Raw genomic sequence first — 13,927 nt, 5'->3', positions numbered from 1 at the left:
GACATTTTCAATTCTATGGATCCACAAGCGATCCCAGCAATTCCAGGGCTTTGTCTGATATATAGTAATAAGGGTTCAAGGGCTATATTAAACAACAAAGGTAATAGTGGACATCCTTGTCTAGTGCCCCGAGTGGGATGGAAAGCTTTAGATGTTATACCATTAAGTTTGAGTGATATTGTTGGTTTAGTATATAATACCTTGACCATTGATATAAAACTATCCGTAAAACCAAACCAGGCCATAGCTTGAAACATGAACTGCCATTCCACCCTGTCAAATGCTTTTTCAGCATCAAGGGCAAGAGCCATATATGGTTGGGACAAATGTTGCACCACAGCACCCCTGACCTCCCCAACACTATCGGGGCAAGAGGGAGCCCAAGTCCTCCTGCCCCGCGACACCCCAGAACCCCCGATTACGTTCAAGACAGGAGGGAGTCAAAGATAAAGTGATTAGATAGTTGGAGCAACTGGGGTACCAGGGTGTCCTAAAAGGCAATATAAAATTCAACTGTATAGCCATCAGGTCCTGGGGATTTTTTCTTCGCCATTGCTTTCAGAGAAGATATAATATTTTCGGTACTGATATTCTCCATTAATATCTCATTATCTGCTGGAGTTAATTAAGGTCTTGAGGTGGAATTATCAAGGAACTCATCCAAGTCCCACTTTAGTAATTCAGTAGAATATAAGGATTCATAAAACATTTTAAATTCTCTTGTAATTTCCATGAGTTCCGTTCTTATGCTACCATTTTCATCAAGAATAGCGTATATATGAGATTTTTCTTCTTGAAGTTTCAATGTGTCCACTTCTGTTGTTATTACTATGGTAGCACGCTGTTTGCATAAACAGTGTATTACCTGCCTGTGTGCTTAATTTCAGATTATATGCTAGCCTCAGTTCTCTAAGGTCCTTCAGAGTCTGCATGTTTTCAGGTTGTATTTGATGTAATATTTCAAGTTTTTTGATTTTATCCTCTTGTTCCGCTAAAATTTTCCTAGTTTGTTTGTTTTTACTAGCCTGATATGCTATTATTAATCCTCTAATGTAGGCTTTGCAGGCATCCCATAAAGTGGTCCAGCTTGTGTATACGGGATTATTAAGTTCAAAATATTCTTTTAACGCAGCACCTATGTGAAGTACAAACTGGGATCATCTATTATTACATCTCCAAGAATTAGGTTTGGACCGTGACATTATACCTTCTAAATGTAATTCTATTGCTGCGTGATCAGAGATTGAAATCTCATTGATCAGAGCAGATAAAATGTTATTTGAGAGACTCATACTTAAGAGAAAATAATCCAGTCTAGAATACGAATTATGAGGTGGGGAATAAAAAGAAAATTGAGATTCAGTATTATGAAGGAATCTCCAGGTGTCCACCAAGTGTAATTGTGATATATTATGTAAGCTGTGCCATGCTTTTGTTATTTTGTAAGGTACACTAGACCGTTTATCAACTGAGGGTTCCAGGACTAAATTAAAGTCGCCTGCAATGATATATGCCTGGGAAGCTTCAGCAACAGCTACTGACGTGCGGTTATCAAAAAATAGTGGATCATCAATATTCGGTGCATAAACATTTATTACAGATATAGTGATATCTCTTATCTGTAACTTTATCATATTCCATCGTCCTTCTGTGTCATTTTTCTGATCTAAAATTTTTATATCAGGACTGTTTCTAACCAGAATAGCTGTACCATTTTTCTTATTATCAGCCTGAGAGTAAAAAAACTTCTCCGGTCCAATTAGTTTTTAGCTTGAGATTTTCTGAGGCTGTTAAGTGTATTTGCTGAAATAGAATTATATCTGGAGATTTACGGGGGACATATGTTAGCATCTTTTTCCATTTGATTGGGTTGTTGAACCCTTTCACATTTAGAGAAAGTAATTTCAATGACATGTATGTAATATGATTCAAGGGTTGTCGGCTGTGATAAGGGTGGAGCCTTGATAAAGCAGTTCATGCGAAACATGTTGGCTTTTGACATATCCAACGGCATCGACATCTCTAGCAAAGCTAAGTATCAACTTCATTGAACATGATTAAATAGAGTAAAAAGAAATAGAGTAAACTATTAAGCTCTTGATTAGAGATAAGAAAATAACAGACCCAGTGACGAGCTGGCACATAAATCTTGGAACTATGAGAAGTTTGAGTTCTGAGTGGTGGCGCTGAGAGCCTGATAAGACTGGATAAAGGTACTAACTAGTCAAGCTGGAGTAATTAATTCTGGCTTTATTGTGAGTTTGAATGATCTAGTCACCTTTAAAGAATATATAGTGCATATATTTGATTCATTAAATATATAGCTATTCTTTAATCACTTCTTTATGCTAAAAATAAGTATTGGAAAAGTTACCTTAGCCTCAGAGATTTCAAGTCGTCTCGCGTTACATGGCAAAGAACATCCATTAGTCTATACTCTTCAGCCAAAAACTTAAAAGAAATGAACTGCTATTAGTTCCTAGCATTTACAGTAAAATAAATTTTCATTGCCAATACTCACTACTTCAGATTCCATTTACGATGGATAATACAGCAAAAATCTGAAAACACACTTTTGTCAAATCCATTTTTGTGAAATAGAAGGTTTCCACCAGGCATTGAGTGGTGAAATCCTAAGGAATTTCCATAAATACCATTTGAACATCACTACAATATTCAGGTGACACACCATAGAGGACCTAGATTTAATTCCCAAATCATGTATTCTGTTCCCAGGTCCATAATTTCTGAGCATGCTATGGAAACAGAGTTCACAGGCCTTGAGAAGGTGTCCTAGTTATTACTCAATGGCAAACACCAAGTGGCTGGACTTTGAGTCCATGGCTGGAAAAAGCCCAAGTACATAGCTCCTGGTTATTCTAATGATTAAGCTAAATGAGTTGGGAGGGTTATACAAAATACATAAGTCATGTTTGAAGGCTCAGTGCACCGTAGCCCAGTAGAAGCTAGTACCAATTGCGCTGAAATCAGGTGGAAACTATTACGTCAAACAAAAATAGACAACAAGCAGTATTAGCTAAAACCTTGAAATCTTTCATTTTTTTAGTACTATTATTTTTTTATGGTTCATTCTTAGGTTTCCTTTTAAATATATAATTTACCCCTCCCCCTTTTACAAAACTGTGCAAGAGGTTTTTAGCACTGGCCAGCATGCTAAAAGCTCTGTATTGCTCCGACGCTTGTAGGAACTCTATGATCGTCAGAGCAGCGCAGAGCATTCAGCACGCCGGCCGGAGCTAAAAACTTTTTGCATGGTTTTGTAAAAGGAGGGTTTAATTTGTGTTTTGAAACCATATTGTCACAAATTATGTTGTAAAGTTTAGGAGAACCAATAACACCACCTCTTGGATCCTTAGATTTGCACTATACGAGTATAAGCTAAAGTCCTACACATTAAGATAATGGGATCCTTTTACTAACATACATAAAAATCAGGGCTTCATATGTTTTAACATGGGAGTTTCCCACATGATAAGTCCAGATTTAACACAATGGTATTTAGGACTTTAAAAAAAAAATTGCTGTTATACAGGTCCCTTGCCAATTTTTCCAATAGTTTACTAGACTTGGAAAAAATTAACTGCAGTATTTAGAGATGTGTTAAGTCCTCATTATCCAGTTAGCTAGAAAACACTTAGCATTATGTGCTAGCTAGAAAACACTTCCATTCCCTACTTATGAAATATCCCCTCCCAAAAATACTAGAAAAAAAATAATCACCACATGCTAGTGTGTGGAAAAGGGGGAATTGCTGCAAACATGCATTTTGCAGAAAGTGTTTCTTAACGTGTTAAGTGTGATTTAGGGCTCAATGCCCTTTAGCAAAAGGGATCCAATATTTGCCTTTTCCTTTTCTAAATGTCAAGCATAACTAAGTAGCCTGAATTCGCATCAAAATTAACTGCTTAAAAAAAATCAGAAAATGAGCAAACATCAAGAAAATATAATTTTGTACCCTGGTTATGGTATCTTCATCAGCGTTATGCTCTCTGAGCCAGTCAATAAGCTCAGGATCATCAGTACTTGATCCAGCAGGTCTGAGATGGCCAACAGAAACTCCACAAATATCTAAGAAAAATAGTGGGGGGGGGGGGTTAGATAAGAATTATTATCTTTATAAATAAGCCACTAGACCAAGTATCACAAAAGCTAAAAAGAGAAGCAATTTTTAGCACAATCATATACTAGAAATGAGCTGTGTAAACCTAGAACATCCAAAAATTGTCAGCTCACAAATAAGCAGCAACACTCTTTGTATGGAAATTCACTTCAATAGGAAACCAGAAAGCCTTATTATAAACATATTAACATAATAAATGACAGCAGATAAAGACCTTTATCCCAGGACAAGCAGGCAGCCTATTCTCAACATGTGGGTGACATCATCCACGGAGCCTTATTTCTCAAACCTTCAAGAGGAACCTTGAAACACCTTATTCTATTCCTGCTGTACCAAGCAAGCTGGAATCCCATTACAGAATGGTCCACTGCAAGGGCTTCGAGAAATCTCAATTATTCCATCAATCCCTTCTCATGGAGTCCTCTCTGAAAAGGAACAACCCTTCCAAGGTTTATGCCACTATCTCTCCTGGAAGAGAGGGCAGGACCATGGACAAGTTTGGTCGCCGTTTGTATTAGAATTCTCTGATGGAAACTAGGGTTTTGAATTACAATTTTATCTTAATTTCTTATTTCAAGCATTTGGTTGACACACTGCCTGCATATTTCAAGTATGTTCCTCAACACCGTCTTGCAGGTTTTCAGAATACCATTACCACTCTGAATCAACTCCGCATGCATCTCCTTCAATATTCCTATGATGCATTTGAGCTTTCCTCAAGGGTTACTGCCTTCTCAGTGGCCATGCGCCGGCTTGCCTGGCTTCGCACTGTTGATATGGACCCTAATCTTCAGGATCGCCTTGCCAACATTCCTTGCCAAGGCAATGACCTGTTTGATGACTCCATCGAGGAGGCCACTAGGAAGTTGTCTTAACATAAGAAGTCATTTGCTTCCATCATCCGTCCCAAGTCTAAGCCTTCCACCTCTAAGGGCTTCAGGCCTCTACCATCTTACCAGCGGCGTTTCCCACAGAGGGCAGCTCCTTATACCAGAGCGCCTCCTAAGAAACAACCACAGCAACAACAGAGGTAGCAGAAACCTCAGGATCCTGCTTCTCCTAAGGCCTCTCAACCTTTTTGACCGTCTAGTACAAAGCATAACCTCCATTGTTCTGCCTCTGTCCTCTCCTATTCCCATAAGAAGTCATCTCCATCATTTTTATTATCGATGGGAGACTATTACATCAGACCTCTGGGTGCTGTCAATCATCAGGGAAGGATACTCTCTTCATTTCACTCAGATTCCACCGGAACTTCCTCCAAGAGAGTATCCTTCCCAGACCGCCCTTCTTCTTCAGCAAGCTCAAGCTCTGCTTCATCTCCGTGCCATCGAGGAAGTTCCCTTGGAACAGCAGAGAAGGGGTTTTTACTCCTGTTACTTCCTGGTTCCGAAGAAGACAGGTGATCTGTGCCATCAACAAATTTTTAGTCAAAGAAAAATTCTGCATGTTGTCTCTGGCATCCTTATATCCTCTTCTAGATCAGAATGATCTAGAAGAGGATATAACTTACTTCTCATCAATATCTTATGTTATCTTTTTCACCTTTGCAGTCTTGCACCTTTGTAACTCAAAGCGCAATCTCCTTTCTCTTCTCCTACTTATGCTCTGAATACCGTCGATTGTATAATGCTACTCATTGTGAAACCGTGTAATACACAGACCCTGTAACTCTCCTTGTTACTATCACTAGATGTTCAATGATATACTCTGTAATTCGCTGTCTGTACAGTTTTTCTTTATTGTAAACCGCCTAGAAGTCGCAAGATTGTGGCGGTATATAAGAATAAAGTTATTATTATTATTATTATTAGATTTCAAAGATGCTTACACTCATTCCCATTCATCCAACCTCTCGACAGTTCCTCAGATTTCGGATGGGAAATCTGCATTTCCAATACAGAGCTGGCTTCCTCACCAAGAGTGTTCACCAAGTGCCTGGTGATGGTAGCAGCAGCTCTGCGGAGCCATGGTCTACAGGTGTTCCTGTATCTGGACGACTGGCTCATTAAAGCTTCATCATCTCAGGGGGTTATTGTAGTGACCCAACGGACTATTTGGGTCCTTCAAAATTTGGAGTTCGAAGTCAACTTCCCCAAGTCCCAGCTACAGCCTCTCAAACATTGCAGTTCATCGGAGCTGTCCTGGACACTATCCAACTCAGAGTATTCCTTCCTCAGCAATGTCAGGATGTTCTCCTTCATCTTAGTCACAAAGTGTCTGCACTGCCAACAATTTCAGCAAGACATATGATGGTTCTACTAGGTCACATGGCGTCTACCATTCACGTGACTCCTTTTGCCAGACTTCACCTCAGAATTCCTCAATGGACCCTGGCATCCCAGTAGGCGCAGGCTTGCGACCCACTCTCTCAACACATCAAAGTGACTCCTTCATTGAGACAGTCTCTCCGCTGGTAGATGCTCTCTTCCAATCTCTCCAGAGGTTTACTGTTTCAAACACCCCCTCATCAGAAGGTCCTCATGAGAGATGCCTTGACCTACACTTGGGGGGGGGGGGGCTCATCTCGATGGTCTCTATACTCAAGGCCTTTGGTCCAGCACGGATCATCAGTTTCACATCAATCTGTTAGAATTCAGCGATCAAAGCTTTTCAGCATCTTCTTCACGACTGGGTAGTCCTTATTCGAACAGACAACCAAGTTGCCATGTATTATGTCAACAAACTCGATCTCTCCCTCTTTGCCAGGAAGCTCTGCAGGTTTGGAATTGGGCAATCTTTCACAAAACCTTCCTGAAAGCTGTCTACATTCAAGGAGAGAAAAACTGTCTGGCGGACAAATTGAGTCATCTTCTGCAGCCTCACGGACACTCAATTCCTCGCCTCTCCATCACATTTTTGCTCAGTAGGGAAATCCTCAGATAGATCGCTTTGCATCTCCCCACAACAACAACCTGCCTCAGTTTTGCTCCAGGATATACTCTCCTCACCGCCTCAAGGCAGATGCTTTCCTTCTGGAATGGACGACTCTGTTTCTCTATGCGTTCCCCAAAGTATAGGGTGGAATTGTCTAAATCAGAATGATGTCCATACAACAGAATGTCTTAACTCATCTGATGGTCCAAATAACTTTATTCATCCAATAACTCAATGACTCGACATGTACAGGTTTCAGCCAAACAGGCCTGCTTCAGGAGTCTTAAGAGTCTTTGAAATGATGTCAAATGATGTATATGAATAAATGTGTAGTCTCTCATTCAAATGCTATGCAATGAGAGCTTCTGCGACGGTTGCTCAGGGCCAAGAAACATACCAGGGGTTCCAGAACAAGAACACCTCTTTTCTTCTGCTGGTTATACCTCTTTCTATACAGCCCAGCATCCTTCTGGCTACAGCCACAGCTTTGTTGCACTATTTTGTTGCCTTCAGATCCTCAGACACTATTTATCCCAAGGTCCCTCTCCCCATCCATGTATATCAGCCTCTCAGCTCCCAGCATACACGATTCCTTCCAATTATGAATCCCCAAATGCATTACTCTGCATTTCTTCACATTGAATTTTAGTTGCCAGACATTAGACCATTCTTCTAACTTCTTCAAATTCTTTTTCATGTTTTCCATTCCCTCCAGGGTGTCCACTCTGTTACAAATCTTGGTATCATCTGCAAAAAAGCAAACCTTACACAGGTGTCAAAGTCGGTCCTCGAGGGCTGCAATCCAGTTGAGTTTTCAGGATTTCCCCAGTGAATATGCATGAGATCTATTAGCATACAATGAAAGCAGTGCATGCAGATAGATCTCATTCATATTCATTGGGGAAATCCTGAAAACCCGACTGGATTACGGCCCTCAAGGAGGGATTTTGATGCTAAACCCTTCAGCAATGTCGCTAATAAATATATTGAACAGAATCAGACCCAACACTGATCCTTGTGGCACTCCACTACTCACCTTTCCTTCCTCCAAGTGAATTCCATTATTCACCACTCTCTAGCTTCTGTCCATCAACCAGTTTCTAAACCAGTTCACCACTTTGGGTCCTAAATTCTGCCCATCAAGTTTATTCAAGAGCCTCCCACGAGGAACCGTGTCAAAGGCTTTGCTGAAATCTAAGTAAATTGCATCTAGCACACAACCTCGATCCAATTCTCTGATCACCCAGCCAAAAATTCAATCAGGTTTGTTTGACACGATTTACCTTTAGTAAATCCATGTTGTCTTGGATCTTGTAACCCATTGGATTCTAGGAAATTCACTATCCTTTCCTTCAGCAACACTTCCATTATTTTTCCAACAACTGAAGTAAGGCTTACTGGCCTGTAGTTTTCTGCTTCATCTTTGTGATCGCTCTTTTCCAATCTTGTGAAACCTCTCGTCTGTTAAGGAGTTACCGAACAAATCACCACCAGAACCTCTCTGAGCGCCCTCAATATCCTGGGTTGGATGCCATCTGGTCCCCATGGCTTTGTTCACCTTCAATTTTTCAAGTTGCTCATAAATACTTTCTTGCGTAAACAGTGCAGAATCCACTCCATTCTCAAGCGCAATTTTTTGCGTCTGTATTTACCAAAGTGGATATACACAACATACCGGAAGCCGACAGGCTATACTCAGGAAACGAAGACGGGAAACTGACAGGGTTGACGGTCAGTCTAGAAGAGGTATGTAGGCAGATTGATAGGCTTAAAAGCGATAAATCCCCGGGACCAGACGGCATCCATCCGAGGGTAATCAAGGAACTGAAAGGAGTTATAGATGAACTACTCCAACTAATAACCAATCTGTCGATCAAATCAGGAAGGATTCTGGAAGACTGGAAAGTGGCGAATGTTACGCCGATCTTCAAGAAAAGTTCGAGGGGAGATCCGGGAAACTACAGACAAGTGAGTGACCTCAGTACCGGGAAAGATGGTAGAGGCGCTGATAAAGGACCACATCATTGATCACCTTGATGAACACAATCTGATGAGAACCAGCCAGCAGCAAAGGAAGATCTTGCTTGATGAACTTACTGCACTTCTTCGAGGGAGTAAACAGGCATATAGACAAGGGTGACCCAGTCGACATTATATATCTGGATTTTCAGAAGGTATTCGACAAGGTCCCGCATGAACTAGTTCGAAAAATTGCGAGCCATGGAATCAAGGGTGAAATACTCACGTGGATTAAAAACTGGTTGGTGGATAGGAAACAGAGAGTGGGGGTAAATGGACAATACTCGGACTGGAAAAGTGGAGTGCCGCAGGGTTCGGTGCTTGGACCCATGCTCTTCAACATATTTATAAACGACCTGGAAATTGGTACAACGAGCTAAGTGATTAAATTTGCAGACGATACAAAGTTATTCAGAGTAGTGAAGACACAGAAGGATTGCCAAGACCTGCAACGTGACATAAACATGCTTGAGAAATGGGCCGCGACATGGCAAATGAGGTTTAACGTGGATAAGTGTAAGGTGATGCATGTTGGTAACAAAAATCTTATACACAAATACAGGATGTCTGGTGCAGTACTTGGAGAGACCCTCTAGGAAATAGACTTGGGAGTACTGGTAGACAAGTCAATGAAGCCGTCCACGCAATGCGCAGTGGCGGCGAAAAGGGCGAACAGAATGCTAGGAATGATTAAGAAGGGGATCACAAACAGATCGGAGAAGGTTATCATGCTGCTGTACTGGGCCATGGTACACCCCCACCTGGAATACTGCGTCCAGCACTGGTCGCCGTACATGAAGAAGGACATAGTACTACTCGAAAGGGTCTAGACAAGAGCGACTAAAATGGTTCAGGGGCTGGAGGAGGTGCCGTACAGTGAGAGATTAGAGAAACTGGGTCTCTTCTCCCTTGAAAAGAGGAGACTGAGAGGGGACATGATTGAAACATTCAAGATAATGAAGGGAATAGACTTAGTAGATAAAGACAGGTTGTTCACCCTCTCCAAGGTAGAGAGGGCACTCTCTAAAGTTAAAAGGGGATAGATTCTGTACAAAAGTAAGGAAGTTCTTCTTCACCCAGAGAGTGGTAGAAATCTAGAATGCTCTTATAGGGGAAAACACCCTCCAGGGATTTAAGACAAAGTTAGACAAGTTCCTGCTGAACCAGAACGTACGCAGGCAAGGCTAGATTCAGTTAGGGCACTGGTCTTTGACCTAAGGGCCGCTGCTGGAGCGGACTGCTGGGCATGATGGACCACTGGTCTGACCCAGCAGCGGCAATTCTTATGTTCTTTTCCCAATCACGGTTCTTAATCTTATGTGAATACAGAGCAGAAGCACTTCAAACATCAAAAACCCTCCCAGAAGGGGTGAACAGTTCATACTGTATTATATGCTACTGCTCTTTTAATGCTTTAAATACCAACGGGGTCTTACCAATGACTTGTATGAAGGCATTAACACCTCCTTTCTTCTGAATATGTCTCTCTCTATGCAGCCTAGTATCCTTCTAGCTACAACCACTGCCTTGTCACATTGTTTTGCTCTCTTAAGAACCTTCAAAACTATCACCCAAAGGTCCCTCACCCAGCCTGTGCTTATTAACTATTCGCTTCCTAGCAAATACAACTATTCAGTTTCTAACCCCATGTGCATCATTCTGCGCTTTTTGTATTAAGTTTTAACCGCCAAACATTAGACCAATCTTCTAATCTTTTTAGATCACTTGTCATGTTGTCTACTCCCTCCAGAGTGTCCACTCTGCTGCAAGTCTTCATGTCATCTGCAAAAAGGTGTCTGGGTATAATCAAAGCAGTTTACATATACTATATGCAGATGCTTTTACTGTCCCTAGTGGACTTACAATCTAAGTTATGTACCTGAGGCAATGGAGGGTAAAGTGACTTGCTCAGGGTCACAAGGAGCTGAAGTGGGAATCAAACTCGGTTCTCCAGGCTCCAGACTACTGCACTATCATGTTGTAGTGGGAATCGGACCCAGTTCTCCAGGTTCTTAGCATACTGCACTATCATGTTGTAGTGGGAATCAAACCCAGTTCTCCAGGTTCTCAGGATGCTGCACCATTAGGCTACGCCTCCACAAAAAGGCAAAACTTTTCCTTCTAACCTTTTTACAATGTTACTCACAAATATGTTGAATAAAATCAGCCCCAGTACTGACCCTTGGGAGCCCTCTGCTACTCAACTTTATTCACCACCATCCTCTGACATCTGCCAGTCAACCAATTTCTAATCCAGTTCACCAGTTTGTTCACAAGCCTCTTATAAGGAATCATGTCAAAGGCTTTGCTGAAGTCCAGATAGGCTACATCTAAGCACATGCCCTTAAGCCAGTTCTCAAGTCACCCAGTCAAAGAAATATTAGTTTGACAAGAAAACCATGTTTTAAATCCATAATTTTTCTTACCACAGAAATGAGGCTTATTGGTCTATAGTTTTCTACTTCTTTTTCATCATTTTTGTGGACAGGAATCATATCCATTCTTCTCGAATCCCATTTAACTTCCCCATTTCCAAGGATCTATTATACAAATCTTTAAGAGGAACAACCAGAATTTCTGAGCTCTTCCAATATCCTCGGTTGAATCTCATCAAGCCCCATGGCTTTGTCCACTTTCAGATTTTTCCCAGTTCATTAACAGTTTCTTCTATGAATGGTGTATTATCTACTCCACTCCCATATATATCTGTGTCGGCAAACAGAGGTCCTTCTCCAGGTTTTTCTGAAGAAAATATTTGTTTAGTTTTCCTAATCACTCTCCACATATTGGTTCTCGTAGGCTTTAAGTTTCACAATTTCATTTCTAGCCTTCCTTTTCCCAATATACCTGAAAAAAAGGTCTCTTTACATTTCTAGCCATTTTTCTTCTGCCTATGCTTTTTCCCCGCTATATTTCTTTCTTCATGTTTTTATGCAGTATTTGTTTCTATGTTCTTCTGTACTTCATAAATGCCACTGTTTTGCCTTTTTTAATTCAAATATTTGTTTGATGAACAGTATATAGGTTTCCTGTTCCCCTGCTTTTGTTTACTTTCCATTTTTATTTATTTATTTAATTTGTTTTCTATCCCATTTTCCCTAAAGAGCTCAGAACGGGTTACAGGTTAAACATACATAATATACAGTTAATAGATTACGATTTGCTTTTATTGCTCCTTTCAGCTTGGGCCACTGATTTTTCAGCTTCTCATATCCTCCTATCCTACTAGCTCTTTCCTCCCTCATTTTACTAAAGTCAGCATGTTTGAAATCCAGAAATGAGTTTTGAATTAGAGAAAAAATAGTGGCCTCTGCGGGACGGGGACAAGGCCATTCACCACCCCGTGGAGCGGTGAATGGACTTGTCCCCGCAGTGAGGCAATCAAGGATCGCGTGGTCCCCGCCATCTCCCTCCCTCCCTCCCTACCGCTGGTTGAATTTCTGCCGGTACGCGCAAAAAAAAAAGCCTCCTTCCTTTTCCCCTGCTCTTACCGCCATGCTCATGCTGCAGCTACTAAAGCCGACAGGAAGACTTTCCGACGTCAATTCTGATGTCGGAGAGGACGTCCTGGGCCAGCCAATCGCTGCCTGGCTGGCCCAGAACATCCTCTCTGACTTTAGAATTGAGTCGGAAAGACTTCCTGTCGGCTTTAGTAGCTGCAGCATGAGCATGGCGATAAGAGCAGGGGAAAAGGAAGGAGGCTTTTTTTTTTTTTTTTGGGCGGCAGGGAGGCAGCAGGCTGGCTTTGGCTAGGGAGGGAGAAAGGTAGGCAGGCAGGATTCGGGGGTGGGGGTGGGACAAAGTGTGGAAGGCAGTGAGAGGGACATAGGAAGGAGGCACTAGGGGCACTAAAGACATGGGAAGGAGGCACTGGGGGCACTAAAGACAGAAAGGGGCACTAAGGACATGGGAAGGAGGCACTGGGGGCACTAAAGACATGGGAAGGAGGCACTGGGGCACTAAAGACAGGAAGGGGCACAAAGGACATGGGAAGGAGGCACTGGGGGCACTAAAGACATGGGGAAGAGGCACTGGGGCACTAAAGATTGGAAGGAGGCACTAAGGACATGGGGAAGGAGACACTGGGGCACTAAAGACATGGGAAGGAGGCACTGGGGGCACTAAAGACAGGAAGGGGCACTAAGGACATGGGAAGGAGTCACTGGGGGCACTAAAGACATGGGAAGGAGGCACCGGGGGCACTAAGGACATAGGAAGGAAAGAGGGAGGGAATAGAAAGGGACAATTCTTGGGCCTGAGTGCAGAAAGAAAGAAATGCAAGAAAGGATACAGACAGAAGGAAACACAACCAGAGACTCATGAAATCAATCACCAGACAGCAAAGGTAGGAAAAATGATTTTATTTTCAATTTAGTGATCAAAATGTGTCAGTTTTGAGAAGTTATATCTGCTGTCTATATTTTGCACTACATTTTGTCTATTTTTCTATAGTTACTGAGGTGACCGAGCTTGCGGAGATGGGGCGGAAACAGGCTTTTAAAATTTTAGTCCTAGTAGTTTGCCGGTCCACAAAATAATTCTTTTATTTCTGCCGGTTCACAGGTGTAAAAAGGTTGAAAAACACTGATGTAGAGTATGCCGGCTTTCTTTTTCGCCCAGCCGCACGCGTTCAAAATGCCGCGCTTGCGCGGTTGCTCGAGTTGATCAATCTTCTCCTCTCTTACAACTTCCTGTTTCCGGTTGCGTCAGAGGAGAATATTGAACAAATGAGCACCCGCACGTGTGGCTGGGCGAAAAAGAAAGCCGGCATACTCTACATCTAAGGTGATATGGAGGGAGAGAGATGGCAGAACACTACAATCGGTCGGGTGTCTGCTGTTTTTGTATCACTGCCTGCCTGTGCTCACGTTCCAGATCCTCCTGCATTTT

At 42.0% G+C, this 13,927-nt stretch overlaps 1 protein-coding gene across 3 annotated transcripts in view; it reads right to left on the bottom strand.

Moving 5' to 3' along the window:
• Window positions 1–13,927, bottom strand: part of MAP3K5 (mitogen-activated protein kinase kinase kinase 5) — a 418,652-nt gene that overhangs the window by 2,107 nt on the left and 402,618 nt on the right. For all 3 annotated transcript variants that reach the window (XM_033937504.1, XM_033937503.1, XM_033937502.1), the window contains 2 exons: window positions 3,977–4,089; window positions 2,375–2,451 (listed from right to left, as the gene is read on the bottom strand). In XM_033937504.1, coding sequence (XP_033793395.1) covers window positions 2,375–2,451; window positions 3,977–4,089 — 190 coding nt within the window. The remainder of the gene's footprint in view (window positions 1–2,374; window positions 2,452–3,976; window positions 4,090–13,927) is intronic.

This window comes from Geotrypetes seraphini, chromosome 3 (assembly GCF_902459505.1).
Source record: "Geotrypetes seraphini chromosome 3, aGeoSer1.1, whole genome shotgun sequence".
Classification (NCBI taxonomy): Eukaryota; Metazoa; Chordata; class Amphibia; order Gymnophiona; family Dermophiidae; genus Geotrypetes; species Geotrypetes seraphini.
Note: the sequence above shows the minus strand (reverse complement) of the source record. Positions and strands in the feature narration are given on the sequence as shown.